This window comes from Diadema antillarum, unplaced genomic scaffold (assembly GCF_040938485.1).
Source record: "Diadema antillarum isolate AM-2024a unplaced genomic scaffold, OU_Dant_1.0 seq00000385_RagTag, whole genome shotgun sequence".
NCBI classification, from domain to species: domain Eukaryota; kingdom Metazoa; phylum Echinodermata; class Echinoidea; order Diadematoida; family Diadematidae; genus Diadema; species Diadema antillarum.
Window position 1 is genome coordinate 975454 of NW_027271383.1, and position 16028 is coordinate 991481.

The 16028-nt window shown below is 38.9% G+C and overlaps 1 protein-coding gene across 1 annotated transcript in view; it reads right to left on the bottom strand.

Annotated features, from left to right (window-relative positions):
- The window catches only part of LOC139731803 (tRNA pseudouridine(38/39) synthase-like), a 171252-nt gene that overhangs the window by 102065 nt on the left and 53159 nt on the right, over positions 1 to 16028 (bottom strand). The window contains exon 8 of the mRNA XM_071642678.1: positions 1552 to 1625. Coding sequence (XP_071498779.1) covers positions 1552 to 1625 — 74 coding nt within the window. The remainder of the gene's footprint in view (positions 1 to 1551; positions 1626 to 16028) is intronic.

Genomic DNA, 16028 nt, shown 5'->3' on the forward strand with positions numbered 1-16028 from the left:
CTTTTACGGGTGTCCCGAAGGATTTGGCACTCATCAGGATTGAACTCCATCAGCCACGTCTTGCTTCAATCAGCTAGAGCATCAAGGTCAGCCTGTCTCGTCCCAGTGACAAAATCAAGTCTCATAATTCTTATCTTTCATTTACAGCCACCTAAGTGAGGGGGAAATGCTTTGTTTAAACAGTACACATGTCCCCTTGTTGAAGGGTTGACCAACTCTGTGTCTCTTCATTTTGACCTGCCCCATCAGGGGGAAAGGGGGAAAAAAGAGGGGGATAGACAAACTCTCATGTCATTAGGTGTGGGCACAAACAAACAAAAAAGAAAAAACCCAGCATATTCAACTCAGAAAGAGAGACACTTTCTTTATGTGACCCTGCATCACAAAACCAACAGAAAGTCGCCAAACATGAATTTTTAATTAAGGGCAGATCCTGAAAGAGCAGACTCTAAGCTTTAAAATGATGTATAACTCAATTCAAATGGAATCTCCTCACCTATCTAAATAATGGAAAGAAAGCACACACTCTGGAAAGTGTGAACTGAGAAAAGAAGCTCTGAAGTACAGGGTCTATTCAAGCACTTCATCTTTACCAAGCCGAGCTAGGTGCAGTATGAATGGGACAAAAAACAGGATGTTAACCACTGGAGCAACAACAATGAAAGGATTGTCAGATTAAGCTGAAATTGAGCATACTGTATTAACACATTCTGTACATGATTAATGCCAACTTTCAAACTAGTCCCATCATCCTTTCAAAAGTTATTACAGTTAATAGTGAAGAGTGGGCAAAGGATAAGAAAAGGGACCTCTAGAAGACATACTTGCTCACACTACTCTTACAAAAAGGGGTTGTAGAAAACTGCTAAAAACACACTTTCCCATTCATTCTATGATCTCAAACTTCAGGATAATGTAAAAGAAGAATAACTCTTTCGGATAAAATGAAAAAGTAAAGATTGACTTGGTTGACCAGTTTCACCTTTTTTATTGAGTCCTCACGTAAAATTAAGGGGTGCGACTTTTTGTTCGTTTTGTGATTCACGGTCACATATGAGAAGTTTGGAATGGGCAGACAAGGGGATGGATGCCCTATTTAGGAAAAAATGGTTGTCTTTGTTATAAATTCATAAACTTTGTGTCTTCCAAATGTGATATGCCCTGTCAGAGGACAACCACTATATCAGTGACAAAATATGTGAGCTGTAACTGCCAGGAAAGATATGACATCTGTTAATAGTATATAATAAACTTAAATCTGTGGGCAATTGTGATAGCTTGTGCACTAAGCAGAAATGAGCCCAGTCATAGTTGCTGAACTACTGCACCATGCTTTTGCAACAATTTGATGGTTCATGGCTTATCTTTTGATTTGCAGTGCGATGAATTAATGACTGCAATCATACTCAAGTACATAATTGCAAGTGTTTTGTTATAATCACGGGCAATACATTATGACTTTTATGGGTGTTGCTATGAACAGTGTATAAGGCTCAGCATGGACTTTACTCAATTCTAAAATGAATATGGTGAGCAAATGCTCCAACTCACATGCCATCAAGTTCTTCGACTGTTGCCGCTGTGACTGTCCTCACATGATTCACGACACCATTGGCTACGTCCATCTATTCAGGTGAAAGATCAGATAAGATCAGGAATATGGTTGAAGTATACAGGCAAACCCTAAATGATATAATACATACAGAGGTAGACATTATTAGTATATTAGTTTGCTTTCCTAATGAAAGGATCAGGTCTCTAAGCAAAATTTTCTAGATCATATTGTATCCCGTACTAGGTACTTTCATGCACACCAAATTTGACCCTATCTTCATGTCGGGTCAAACCCACTCAATCAACGCAATTCTGAAATTTCAGCAATTTACCCAGTCGAAACATACGACAAAATATTGCAATAGATTCAAACGTTCAACAGATATTTTACTAACCTCAAAAACCTCCTCTGAAAAACCACAATCCATGGTAATGCATGCTACACAGCTTAAAAATGTGTTTTTATAATTATTGAATAATTTCATATTCAAATAATTCTAGTAAGTGGCAGAAAATATTCTAATTCATCAGTGCTGATGTTATTTGTTGCAGTATCTATGACTAACTGTTAAATTAGAAAATGGGTAATCAAACAAAATATCTGACCTTTGTGTCATTGATATATTCAACTTGATATATGGTAATGTATGTTTAAAACAGAAAAATTGAGACAAGTAACAGATGTTTAAAAAATATATTCTAAACACAAACAAAGCAAGATTACATTATCTGCAATGAACAGTGATGTGTACAAACATGGTTTTAAATGAAATAATATCATTTCAATTATTCAATATCATTTCATATCACTGAGAGGAATTTTTACTAGCCACAGGTTTTTTTTTTTATATATCCCTCACTCAACATGCCGTAATACATAATTTTGACTTTATTTTCTCATAAATATGCTATCAACTTTAATAACACATGCCACTGAATAGATAACATGCAAGAATCAGGTTCTGTAGTGTTTATCAAAAATGTATAAAGAAGAGTCAGTGACACAAAAATTTAAGAATTGCAACAATTCAGTTTGACCCTGAAGTACAATTGTACTTGTGGGAGGCAACAGGTTGCTCTAAATTAAAGGTTCTAACCATTTTTGTCTTTCATTTTCCATGCAATATGCAACTTATGCCAACATGTGCCAGTTGCATTAAAATACTCATATCCTGCACTAAAGCTATGCACCATCTTGCCCTTCGTCATAATAATAAATAAATAATAATAATAGAGAGACTCTTATAAAGCTCTCATTCTACCTAAAAAGATACTCATGGCGCTGTGGAACAGAGTACATATGTTTCACATTACAACAGAGTATCACAGAAGATATAAGAACTACAAACAAAGAAACAAAATATGTTCATATGTACATACAGATAAACAATTGTCAATTTAAATTGAAAAGGTAGGTCTTGAGGTTCTTTTTGAAAGCATCAATTGAAGGTGCTTGACGAAGAGATATTGGAAGGCTGTTCCAAAGTTTTGGGCCCATGTATATTGTATGAGAAAGCACAATCCCCTCAACTATGCTTGATTTGAGGTACATGTAATATCTCACAGATCTAACTATTCATCTTCAGGAGAAGCAAAAAGTTGTATGTATCAGTGACCTTTCTCACAAATAACTACCCGAATCAATTCACCGGCACTTGAAGCTCGTTATTAGATTCAGCTCACGCAGCTGGTTATTATTTGTAACTCTCTGCCCCCAAAAGGAATATGCACATAAGGTTTGAAGAATTGGTTCACTAGGTAATCGAGCTTGGGTCTGCCTGAACTGCTATGAAGTCTTTGTGGCCAAGCAGTTAAGGCACTGTAGTCCAGTCAATCTAGCGATTTTTAGGGGGTAACCCACCACTAATTGCAACAGTAGGAATTTCACTGCAGAGCAAGTCGTTGAGGCCTCCTGAACACCATACTAAAAGTCCCAAAAAATCCAGCGGGGCAAAATAGTAAAATTTGCATGATATGCAAATTAGCACCTGAAATGAGAGGAAATTGACAGATCTCAGCTTCCCGTTATCCAATTTTAAAGATTTAAATGTATAAACTTATAATTTGTAGGTCAATGAACACGATAGATGCCTTTTCGAATTGGTCGTACAAAAATAATTTACATAAAATGCAAATTAGCGGTAACTGTAAGAGTACATTCATAACAACAGTAGTCACGTTGGCATAATTGCAGCGTTTTGCATATGGGGACGCGGGGTTAAGGGGGGTAACTTTTGGGCGCCTCCCACGGGCGGCCGCTTTAAATGTGCACCACTTTTACTAATAATCAGTATTGTAAAGTAATGTCTCCTGTATTGATTACATTGCATTTCTTGAAAACAAAAAATACCCTTGCTATAAAGGCACGATCGAATTTTGACAGTATGTACTAGTTGGAACATATATATTCGCGTTATATGATATTTATTATGTTTTCTATATTGCCAAGAGGATAAGAGGGCATTTCGGGGGGCACACGCAACAGGGTCGCCCTTCTATAAGCACCCTCTTTATTGTGTAGATCTTGTAAAGCAAATCTTCTTCTATCATATTCATGACTTTTCATTTATATAAGAGTGTATTTGCTGTATTGCTGGACCTACATTTAAAACCATTCACACTAGAACAACTGCATTTTCGTTGCTAATATCCGTATCTTGTCACAAAGGGCGTGAGCGTAGGTGTAAATTTAGACACCTCCCCAGGGATTACCTTTGCATGTCCACCTTTTTGACAATGTAGTTATTGTAGAGCAATGTTTCCTCTACTAATTAGTTGCATTTTTTTTGGGAAACAAAAGTGCCTTTGCTATACGGCACGATGGAATTTCGAAAACATGTACGTTTGGAACATATATATTCGCGTTATATGATATTATATGTTTTCTATATTGCCGTGAGGGTGGAGTATTTTTGGCACATCCCACAGGGTTGCCGTTTGATGCGCACCCTCTTAAGTGTATAGATCTTGTAAAGTTAAGTTTCTTCTATCATTTTCATAACTTGTCATCGATGAAAATTGTATTTGATGTATTGCCGGAACTACTTTTACAACAATTCACGCTAGAACAACGGTATTTGCGTTGCTAATATCTGTGTTTTGTAATAAGAGGGCGTGAGCGTAGATGTGAATTTGGACACTTCCCAAGGGATTACTTTTGAATGTTCACCCTTTTGACAATATAGTTATTGTAGAGCAATGTCTCCTCTATTAATTAGTTGCATTTTTTGGAAACAAAAGTGCCTTTGCTATTCAGCACGATGGAATTTTGAAAACATGTACGTTTGGAACATATATATATTCGCGTTGTATATTATATGTTTTCTAAGTTGCCGTGAGGGATGAATATTTTTGGCACATCTCACAGGGTTGCCATTTAATGTGCATCCTCTTCACAGTATAGATCTTGTAAAGTTAAGCCTCTTCTATCATTTCCATGACTTTTCACTGATAAATAGTGTATTTGCTGTATTGCCGGGACTACTTTTAAAACCATCCACGCTCGAACAACGGTGTTTGCTTTGCTGATAGCTGTGTTTTGTCTTAAGGGTGCGTGAGCGTAGGTGTAATTTTGGACCATTCCCAAGGGATTGTCCTTTTGACAATGTGGATATTGTTAAGGGATGTCTCCTCTATTAACTACAATGTATTTTTGAAAGCAAAAGTGCCCATGCTGCATGGCATGATCGAAGTTTGAAACATGTATGTTTGGAACATTATAGTATATTCGCGTTAATGATATTCAATGTTTTCTATATTACCGTGAGGGTGGGGTACTTTGGGGCACATCCCACAGGATTGGTTGATGCATGTTTTGCAAATGGCCGTGGGGATATGATCGATAGGGGTAACTTTGGTCACTACCCACAGAGTTTCCTTTGACTGTGCTAGCTTCAATATCTCAAAACCCTCAAGGGTGCAAGAGCTGAATCAGCCAGGTTCGAATAAGCAACTCTCCAAATAGAGTTCATTAATTACAAAATTGGACAAGTTAGTTATAGATGTTGACAGTTGTTTATATTCGTACTTTGATTCTACGTAATTAATGGATAAGCTATCATTATCTGTCTGATAACAAACTATTATTCGCTTAAAATTATTCATGCTAGGTTTCTAATGCTGAAAAGTTTGTTTTTGGTGAAGAGAAACTGAAATATCACATTTGAACACTCTTGATATGCTCATATCGGGCAATTTGGTGCATTTGAATATTCCGTTGGCTCGGTCATTGCAAACATATGTTTCAATACTTTGGGTGTTCCAATCTGAAACCTAGAAGCATAGTTTTCATGGAAACACTGTATTTTTATCATTATTGGAGCTAAATTGCATATTATGCAAATGAGGCCCAGAATATGTACATGGAAATGTTTGCATCGCACTAACTTACATTGCAAACATATGTTTCAACACTTTGGGTGTTCCAATCTGAAACCTAGAAGCATAGTTTTCATGGAAACACTGTATTTTTATCATTATTGGAGCTAATTTGCATATTATGCAAATGAGGCCAGAATATGTACATGGCCATGTTTGCATCGCTCTAAATGACATTGAAAACATAAGTTTCAACACTTTTGGTGTTTCAATCTGAAACCTAGAAGTATAGTTTTCATGGAAACACTGCATTTTTATCATTATGGGGAACTAATTTGCATATTATGCAAATGAGGCCCAGATCATGTCCATGGAAATGTTTGCATCGCACTAGCTGACATTGTAAACATAGGTTAAAACACTTTCGGTTTTCCAATCTGAAACCTAGAAGCACAGTTTTCATGGAAACACTGTATTTTTATCATTATGGGAGCTAATTTGCATATTATGCAAATTTAGCCAGTTGGATTTCTTGGGACTTTTAGTATGGTGTTTAGGAGCCCATAACAAGTTGCACTGCAGTGGAATTCGTACTGTTGCAATTAGTGGTGGGTGAAACCCTATTTTGACTGGACTACTGGCGTTCTATGCCAAAGACCCGGATTCAATTTCCGGCGGAGACCAATTTTTCAACTTGTGCTCTTCTTCCAAAAACGAAGGAACAGTAAGAGGAATAATAATTCAAAGGTACGCATCTTCTTCTCCTTTGTCATATCTCACATATATATATATATATATATATATATATATATATATATATATATATATATATATATAATATATATATATATATATACATATAAGTCAAACCTATACAATCAAACCTGTCCTTGCAGCCACCTGTTTATAGTGACCACCTGCTTATAGTGGCCAGTGAAATTACGTTTCAAAACAGCCATGCATTGGTTGGGGCTACATTTGTCAGCAGCCTGTCAGTGTGGTGCACCAAAAGAGATTTATAACAACAAGAGGGCGTAGTAGTCCAGTAGTGGAGGCGACCGCGCAAGAGAGCTAGCTTGCCCAAACGTACCAAGCTTACACCGGCACAAATCACTGACCTTCTGAAGTTCTAACTGCAATCTACGTACTTCATGTTCAATGGTATCTTTCACGAACAACAAGAAGGAGCGGCCATGGGCAGCCCGGTTTCCGCGGTCATTGCTAACCTATACATGGAGTCTTTTGAGGAACAAGCGCTCGAGACTTGCCTGCCCGAATGCGTCCCTAGAATATGGAAACGCTATGTTGATGACACCTTCACTGTTGTCCACAAATCCGCCGCCGAACAACTGTTGAAACACATGAACACACAACAGCAGTCTATTCAGTTCACTGCTGAAAATGAAAGTAATAACGGACTCCCGTTCCTCGACACTTTGGTGCACCGTGACATCAACTGCCGCCTCGTTACCACCGTGTATAGGAAACCAACACATACCGATCAGTACTTAGCCTATGATTCACACCACCCCCAGTCTGTCAAGCGCGGTGTAGTGAAGTGTCTGTACAACAGAGCTTCACGCATCACTTACAAAGCCTCATTGCACAGCAGCTGAGAAGAAACATGTTGCATCCGCTCTTGTTTGCAACGGTTATCCACGTTCCTTTGTGAACAGGGTTTCCAAGAGAAAGTCCATTAACACTAAGGAGCCTGTGCACTACAAATCTAGCGTAGTACTTCCGTTTGTCGACAGTATCTCGAGCCAGCTCTGGCGACAGCAAGAGAAACATAGCATACGCCTCGTCTTCAAATCCGATACTACTATCCGTAACCAGCTTGTCCACCCAAAAGACCCCGCCCTCCCAAATAGGTGAGATGGTGTTGTTTACGAGATCCTGTGTGGGGCTTGTGACAAGGTCTACATCGGCAAAACGGGTAGACCCGTCGGCGAAAGAATGCTGGAACATCGCAGAGATGTCAGGCTCCAACACACTGAAAATTCTGCTGTTGCAGAACATGCTTGGGACTCGGAGCACCCACCGAATTCGGTGGATTCCATATACGGTGCGCCACCTATCGGTTGTAGCGGACAGGCCGAAATCCGCAATGCCTTATGGGAAAAAGTCGACATTAAAATTACTCGCATTCTATATATGCACATGCAGCAGCGCAGCTCAGCTCAGCCGGCCGCGCCAGGCGGGCGGGCGCCCGGGCTGGTTGGCCTGAAGTTAGGCCCCAACATGAGCACCGGTAACAGATGACAAAATCAACAAATCACAGAAAAAGCAAACTTACGCTGCAACACATCCACAGCCAGCAGAATGGACTAAAGCGTCTGTTGTGAGTAGTACCAATGTAGCGTACCGTTCTGCCATTTGACGCTGCTCAGGCTTCACAGTTGCCTTGATGTAAATCACTAAATGTGGTCTGGGTTTGGTGGTTCTGGATGTGTCCCATATGGACATCTTCAATGTGATTGTCCTTAAACATAAGGTAGCCATCATCTTTTTTTAAGCTTGCTAGCCTTTCTGGGGTCCAATCACACTGTTTGATAAGGTAGGCAAACACATCTCCAAGCGACAGATCAGGCATAGTACTCAGATCCCTAGTCCATCTTACTGGCCTATCGTACAAGTTCACTTCAGTCCCATCCGCTGATCATACACACCTTCGTTTCTTTTCCAATTCTGCGTGGTCACACGGTTTAAGAACATCATATTTATCCCCACATTCCGACAGCTGAACAAGTTAGTCCTTCGTTTTTCCTCGGGTTGGTATGCCACGATCATTCAGGTATTTCTTCAGTTTGTCGACTCTAGTTACCGCGTATACCGATCACCAGACGCTAGGCCAGTACAGTTATTGTACAGTAAACAGTGCATTGCGCATGCAGCTAGTGTCTGCTGCGCTGCAGCGTAGCTCTAGCTGCATAGCTAGCGCGATGTCGACCCCAAAGTTGAAAATCGGCCTGTCTGCTACAACCAATAGGTGGCGCACCGTATATGGAATCCACCGAATTGGGAAGAGGTCAGGTGCATAGCACAAGACAAACACTGGTACGCGCAGCGCGTTAAAGAAGCTGTTCAGATCCGCTTGCACCCTAACAACATAAACAGGGACAGCGGAATTGATATTCCGGATGAATGGTTACCTGTCATCCGCCACTATGCTCTCCCCCTCCGCAGCAGACGGGGATGGTATGGCAGCCCGCTCAGCCCCCGTACAGGCTGAGTTCAGTGCTTACGCATCACCGCATCGTACGCTGTTGTTTACTCCGCCTTGTTTCCTAGCTACAACGTCCGCAATTGGTAATTCCCGCCACACTTAACACGTGACAAAAGAGCACCGGCGGCGGGAAGCATCTTGATTGGCTGACCGTTATCGCATCGTCCGATAATAGCGCACTTTACGCTCCAGTGAAGCGGAACAATGGCGTGCCTTTGAGCACAATGCTCCCTTCCACCAGCCATATAAATAGGCATGCGCTGTAGCGCTCGGTCTACTTTGCCAGACGAAGGCCAGCAGAATTCGTGGCCGAAACGTCGTACGCATACCTTGTGTTTGCCTCGCTTCGTGTGACAAACGATCACTTTATTTCTTTTACACTCATAAATGTACTAACTCATCGTATTAACTTAGTTAGCTCTATAATTTCTGGTTCTGGAGAGGGCTTTTTCTTAAAGATTCTTTAATTTTTTTTTTTTTTTTTTTTTTTTGGGGGGGGGGGTGGGGGGTTACGTTGGGGCCCTCCTGGGGCCCCCAGGGGAGCATGGTGCCCATTTGGACATACTGAGATAATATCCCCCTAGGGATGCTACCTGCCAAGATACATGAAAGCTCACAGAGCATCTCTTGTTATTGTACAAATTCTATCTTTTTGTTTCATTCTTTCTCCATGAATTTTGTGCAACCATGTACCTCTAAAAGCTCTAGCTCCTAGCTCTTGAAACTTGTAGCACTTATGTATCATGAGTGAAGGGTGTCATTTTTCTAGTTGACAGTTCAATGGAGCCGCCGTTACGATAGCATTATCTAAAATCACATTGCCTCTAGCTCTATTTCCAAACGTTGTTTTTTCAATGAAAGTTGGCAGATGCATATTTCATGTATTAAAATGATCAATATCTTTAATATAGAAAATAGCTGACACACACATCGTCAAAATTTCAAAATGCTCCAATCCAGATACAGTGCACTCCCATTATAATGAACACCGTTATAACAAAATTCCGGTTACAATGAAGTGAAAATTCAGGATGCAACATTATCCACTTTTTATAGTTTATATGTTCGGTATAACAAAATTTAGATAAAACGAAAGAAAACTGCCGGTCCCAAAGGCTTTGTTATAATGGGAATCCACTGCAGAAATCTTTATTTTTACATACTTTTCAGACCATCTTGCATTTTCAAATTTTGTGTGTTCGCACAACATTCATGCATATTTGCGTGCCTGTAAAGCAAAAATTTTATTTTTGTGCATGAAATTGGTTATTGATTTCATAGATAATATTTCCACCAAATTTCAAGTCTACTAGAGCTAATATGACGTTATATGGGCCCATCAAAGTTAAAATTTTGTGCATGCATCTACAATGTATGGCAATTCACAGTGCGAATGTGTGAAAAAGTACATATCTTAAACCCATTATAGCTCTTTTGGACGGAAGATGACCCCCATGTTTTGCTACATATTCTGAAAGATGATGATTTGTAGATATCATCTGATGGGTCCTCAAGGCTGGCAAATTTACTCAAAGAAATCAAATTTCTGCATGAAATGATAAATATCAAATTTCATAATATCATCAGATTTGAAACCTTTTTGAGTATATCTCTCTTATCCTTGACAGCTTTTTTCCCAGATTTCAGTATGTTGCAGCTTATCATAATTATTGTCTATCAAAATCATATTCAAAGTTTTCAATTTGATAACGTCCTCATTGTGAAAATATCAACTGAAAATACCCTTGTAAAATTTGACCATTTCACATGTTATCTCTATGACAGTGCATTTTTTTTTTTTGGTACAAAATGCATTTTGACATGACTGTGTTCATTGAGCAATAACTCACTTATCCTTCAGCAAATTTCTCCCAGATTTCAGTTCATTGCAGTTGATACTTTGTATTACTGGACTCTGCCCTGTCCTCTGGACTGAATGTCAAAATCATGTCTACAATTCAGTCAATTGATATGAAAAAGTAATATCAAAAAATGACATCATCAAATGTCCAAATTTGTTAAGCATATGTCACATATTCTTGACCAATTTCTATCCAGATTTCAGTATGCTTTAGCTTACTGAAATTCCCTATCAACTGTACTATAATAATAGCTTTTCAATTTATGCCATCACTGTGAAAACATTGATTAAACTACCCTGTAAAATTTGACCATTTTTCTTGTTACGTAGACATCATCAAATGTCAAACTCATTAGAGCATACATGTATTTTACTCATCACTTATTTGATTTCAACCAGATTTCTGTATGGTGTAGGTTGTCAAATTCTCCATCAAAATCATAATAACAGCTATTTAATTTGATGATGTCATCAATGTGAAAACATCGATCGAAGTTAACCTTGTTGTAGCTTATTCATTCTCTATCAAAGTTATAGCCATAGTGCTTTGATTCGATGACCTCATCACTGTAGAAATATTGATTAATGTTAACCTAATTGTAAAATTACCTATTTTACATATCTCCATGGCAGTCCATTTTTTTGAAGAGCTTATTGACATGACTTTATTCATTGAGCAGTGTAGCTCACTTATGCTCAGACAAATTTCTTCCAGATTTAGATAAGTTGTACTGAAACTTTAGGCTTTTATGATATGCTCTTTGTTTATTGAGGGCATGTCAGAATTATGTATAGACTTTGGAATGAAATTGAAGCTTAGTCTTCAAATTAGTGAGATGTTGTGCAATTCTTATTGTGTATGGGCAGAATATGTAGCTTATCATCAGCAAGATGCAAAGTTTTAAAGGTCCAGTGTACCTTTGGGAGTAGTGATTTCAAAAATGTTCAAGATATCACATTTGATGCATATGTGTAGGTTTGTTGTATCACAAAACATCCTACCATATAAAAATTTTGCAATAAAGCCTAAAATATGGGGAGATATCAGTGTTCTTCTCAATAAACCATAACTGTAGACGGTTTAATCCGGAAACATTTTTATTATAACTATTGTTCACATTTTGTGTATTTAACAACACTTCAATCCGCAAGATCTTTCCTTGATCTTCTGCCATTTATATGCCGTTACCATGGCAACGCAGCTTCCGACACGTCCGAAAAATATGTCTTCCACATCTTCCCACCAAGATCAAGGTGTGTGCCACATTTCATAAGCTTTGGTCAAAAAACTGAGGAAGTAGTTAAATCCGCAAGATCTTTCCTTGATCTTCTGCCATTAATATGCCGTTACCATGGCAACGTACTTTCGGGTACTGTCAAAAAATGCGTCTTGCACATCTACAACCAAAGGCACACATCTGTACCAAGTTTCATGGAAATTGGGCAAAAACTGAGGAAGTAGTTTGCAACACAAAATTTTCCATCATTTTGGCTCATAATATGTGAGCTGTTACCATGGCAACATACTTTTTGTCACTGTCAAGAAATGTGTCATGCTGACCTATATCCTAAGACAAACATTCAATATGAATTCCATGAGAATTGGAAGAACACTGATGAAGCAGTTTTGCCATGAAGCATTTTGCCCTATATTTTACCAATAACATGCCGTTACCATGGCAACTCACTTTTTGCCACTGCGGAAATATGAGTCTTGCACATTAACATATTCAGAAGAACATCTGTACCTAATTTCATAAAAATTGATCAAAAACTGTGGGAGGAGTTCGCGACGCAAGATTTGTACCCATTTTTGCCCATAATATGCCGTTACCATGGCAACGTACTTTTGGGTACTGTCAAAAAATACGTCTTGCACATCTACAACCCAAGGCACACATCTGTGCCAAGTTTTATGGGAATCGGTTGAAAACTGAGGAAGTAGTTCGCGACGCAAGATTTGCAACGGACCGACCGCCCGACCGACCGCCCGACCGCCCGACCGCCCGACCGCCCGACCGCCCGACCGACCGCCCGACCGACCGTCCGCTGATTCCTATATACCCCCTTCAAACTTCGTTTGGCGGGGGTATAATAAACACAGTTATAATGGAATTTTTACTACAACAAAGTACAAAGTAAAGTCCCCAAATTATCATTATACTTTTCACTACAGTCAACCTCGCCTATGTCGAAACTATTGGGACCAACTAAAACACTTCGACTTACATGAAATTCGACTTCCATCGGATGTCATTTTTATAAGAATTGCATTTCCTAATGACTTTTCGTAATGCAATGTCTTTTTATGTTTTTATTGACCGATAAATTACAGATGTTGTATTTAGTGCTTTTTGTTTTGCTTGAATTGAAAAAATAAAGAATCATGAAGCTCAATTATTGGACTGTGATAACTGAAATGCCTTGCATGTAATGTGTGTTTTTTACGTGGTCACGTCGCGAATGGCAAAGTCCAACATTTACATTTTAGTCTGCAAAAGATCGCTAAATGAACGTGGGAATTCAGAAGTGTTGTCAATTGTTTGAGGATGTCGCTTTAACTTCGGCGAGAATTTCAAAACAATTGGAATTTTTTGCAAACCTTTTCTGCACACTGAGTCGTGATTTGCTTATGATTTGTTCTCAAAAATGTCTTAAAGCCTCGTCATATGTTCAAGACCATCACAAGACATGCGCAATATTTGCAAAATCTTCGTGAAACCCCGGACATACCCCGGAACTTTGGAAGATGTCTCGTGTATGTTTCGCAATATCCGGGAAGTTCTTCTGATCATTACCTGCAATAACTGTTCGCGTCCCTTTGGAGACATTCTCACGAATGTTTGGCTCATGTTTGGGGCAAATCCACACCCTTGATGTATGACTTCTTTAAAGCTCTACGTTTTCTACAAATCAAAATCATAACATACATCCACATATCAAACAACTAATATAGTAACAAAAAAGTTAAAAACTAGCAAAGAAAACTAAGTGTTTGATATTAAAAAAATTCACAGAATATACCTTAAAATACTATAAAGATGCCAAAATTATATTTGAAACTTAAGACAATGTGTGGGGGAACATGCAAAAAAAAAAAAAATCAAATGCTTGTGGGGATAGGTCATCACAAAAACTGTCGGGACACACAAACAACACAGAAATGAGAGAGACAGGAAAGAGAAAAACTTCAAGTTAAGACAGCTAACAATCTCCTTGGAAACACATCTCCAATGATTATTAAAAATTTGCGTTGTTTGCATTTCCGTAGCATGCATTTTGTGTATGTAACTGGCTGTACTTTGTAATAGCAATGGTACACACAACAGTTGCACATACACCGTGAAACCTTTGCACAAACTGCGCAAGGATGTTTTTTTTGGCTTCACTGTCGGAATACATTCGGATAAAAACTTTTCTGGAATGTTGGATTTTGCCATTCGCATCCTTCGCAAATCGTTCGCGTGCTCCGCGAAATCAGCCCTTAATAGGGGTATTTCACTGAGCAGCAAATGTTTGCGAACATAGCGAATTCTAGGGAATATTAGGTTTCATCAGAGTTCATTAACAGTTGCATTCAAAATCATGGAACAATTGCAATCAAATGCGCAGTTTTCCTTGACGTAAACGGTTTTTCTTGTCGCAAGGAAATTTTGAACTTGTGCAAAATTTCTTTGTAACAAGAAAAACTGGTTATGACAATGAAAACTATTTGCGAGTTTGATTGCAATTGTTTACGAATTTGATTGCAACAGTAACGAACCTCAAAATTCCCTAGAATTCGCTACGCTTGCAAACATTCGCCACTCAGGGAGATCGGTACCGTACCTGATTGTGAGGGGTTTTTCTTTTTTATTTTCCCCAAACCCCGCTGCGGTGCCCGCACATAGTTCACCTCTAACCTGGTACATGTAACTTATGTTTTTCTCAGCTGGGCATCAAGGATACAGAGGAAATTAAGGTTAACTTGGATTTGAACATTTGACCTTGTGATGACCTTCAACTCCCCAATGGACGTCTACCATCCAAGTTTGTTCACAAACGGACTTAGGAATCAAAAGTTGAGCCATAATTGAAACACGCCATAAAAACATAACATTGGGCCCTAAAGTTCATTGACCCCTGTCTGTGACCTTGAGGTGATCTTCATGTTTGGTAAAAATGTGTAACTTTGTATTTAACCATTCTTTCCTCCAAGTTTGATTGAAATTGAAGTCCTCAGTAAAGAGTTATTCAAGATTTTGTAGCGTTACGGACGGACAACGAACGGACAACGGACGCTGCAGGTGATCCCTTAGTCTCCCGCACCTCGAGTGGGCTTGACAAAACCTGCTGGTCCTGAGGATTTAATTATAACTGGAATTGCCTGTACATTGTACTCTATAAAAAGACCTTGATCAAGGTCACTTGACTGATCTATGCTGCTATAATCATGGAGGACTAAACTTTGTATCATTCCTTTTCTATTACTGTAAAACATGATCTTTTCGTGGCATGAAATTTTCGCGAATTGGAGCAAACAGCTTTTTTCGTGGCACAAAATTTTCACGAGTTGCCTGTAACATTCAATGCTTATAGTGTAGACAAGTACTTTTCACATGCATTTTTATTTTTGCGAATCTTGGAACCCGCAAATTTCACAGAATTTAACATGCACGTGAACTTTCCTCATTTTACAGTATGTAAAAGAGCCAGGCATGAGACAGAGAAAAGTTGAAAAAAGAGGAGAGAGTTTGCGATGGAGCGCAGCGACCAAGCTGCGAGGGAGCGTAGCGACCGAGCGGGGGGAGGGTGGGGAGGGGGGTGTCCGCCCTCCCACAGTGAGGACTTTTTGAAATTCAAGGTATGAAAAAACTCATTTTAATGCATTTTACAACTGAAATTTACTATTGTTATGAGGTACGTTTTACAGAGAAACATTGTGATAATTGAACTCATGAATGACACTTGCAAAATCTAAAGGAAGGAAAAGTATGCGTAACTGTTATACCTAGGACCTACTCAAATGTGAGGCCATAATAAATCACAGTAATGTACACCCAGGTGACGTCTTGCTGGATTCAGTTCATA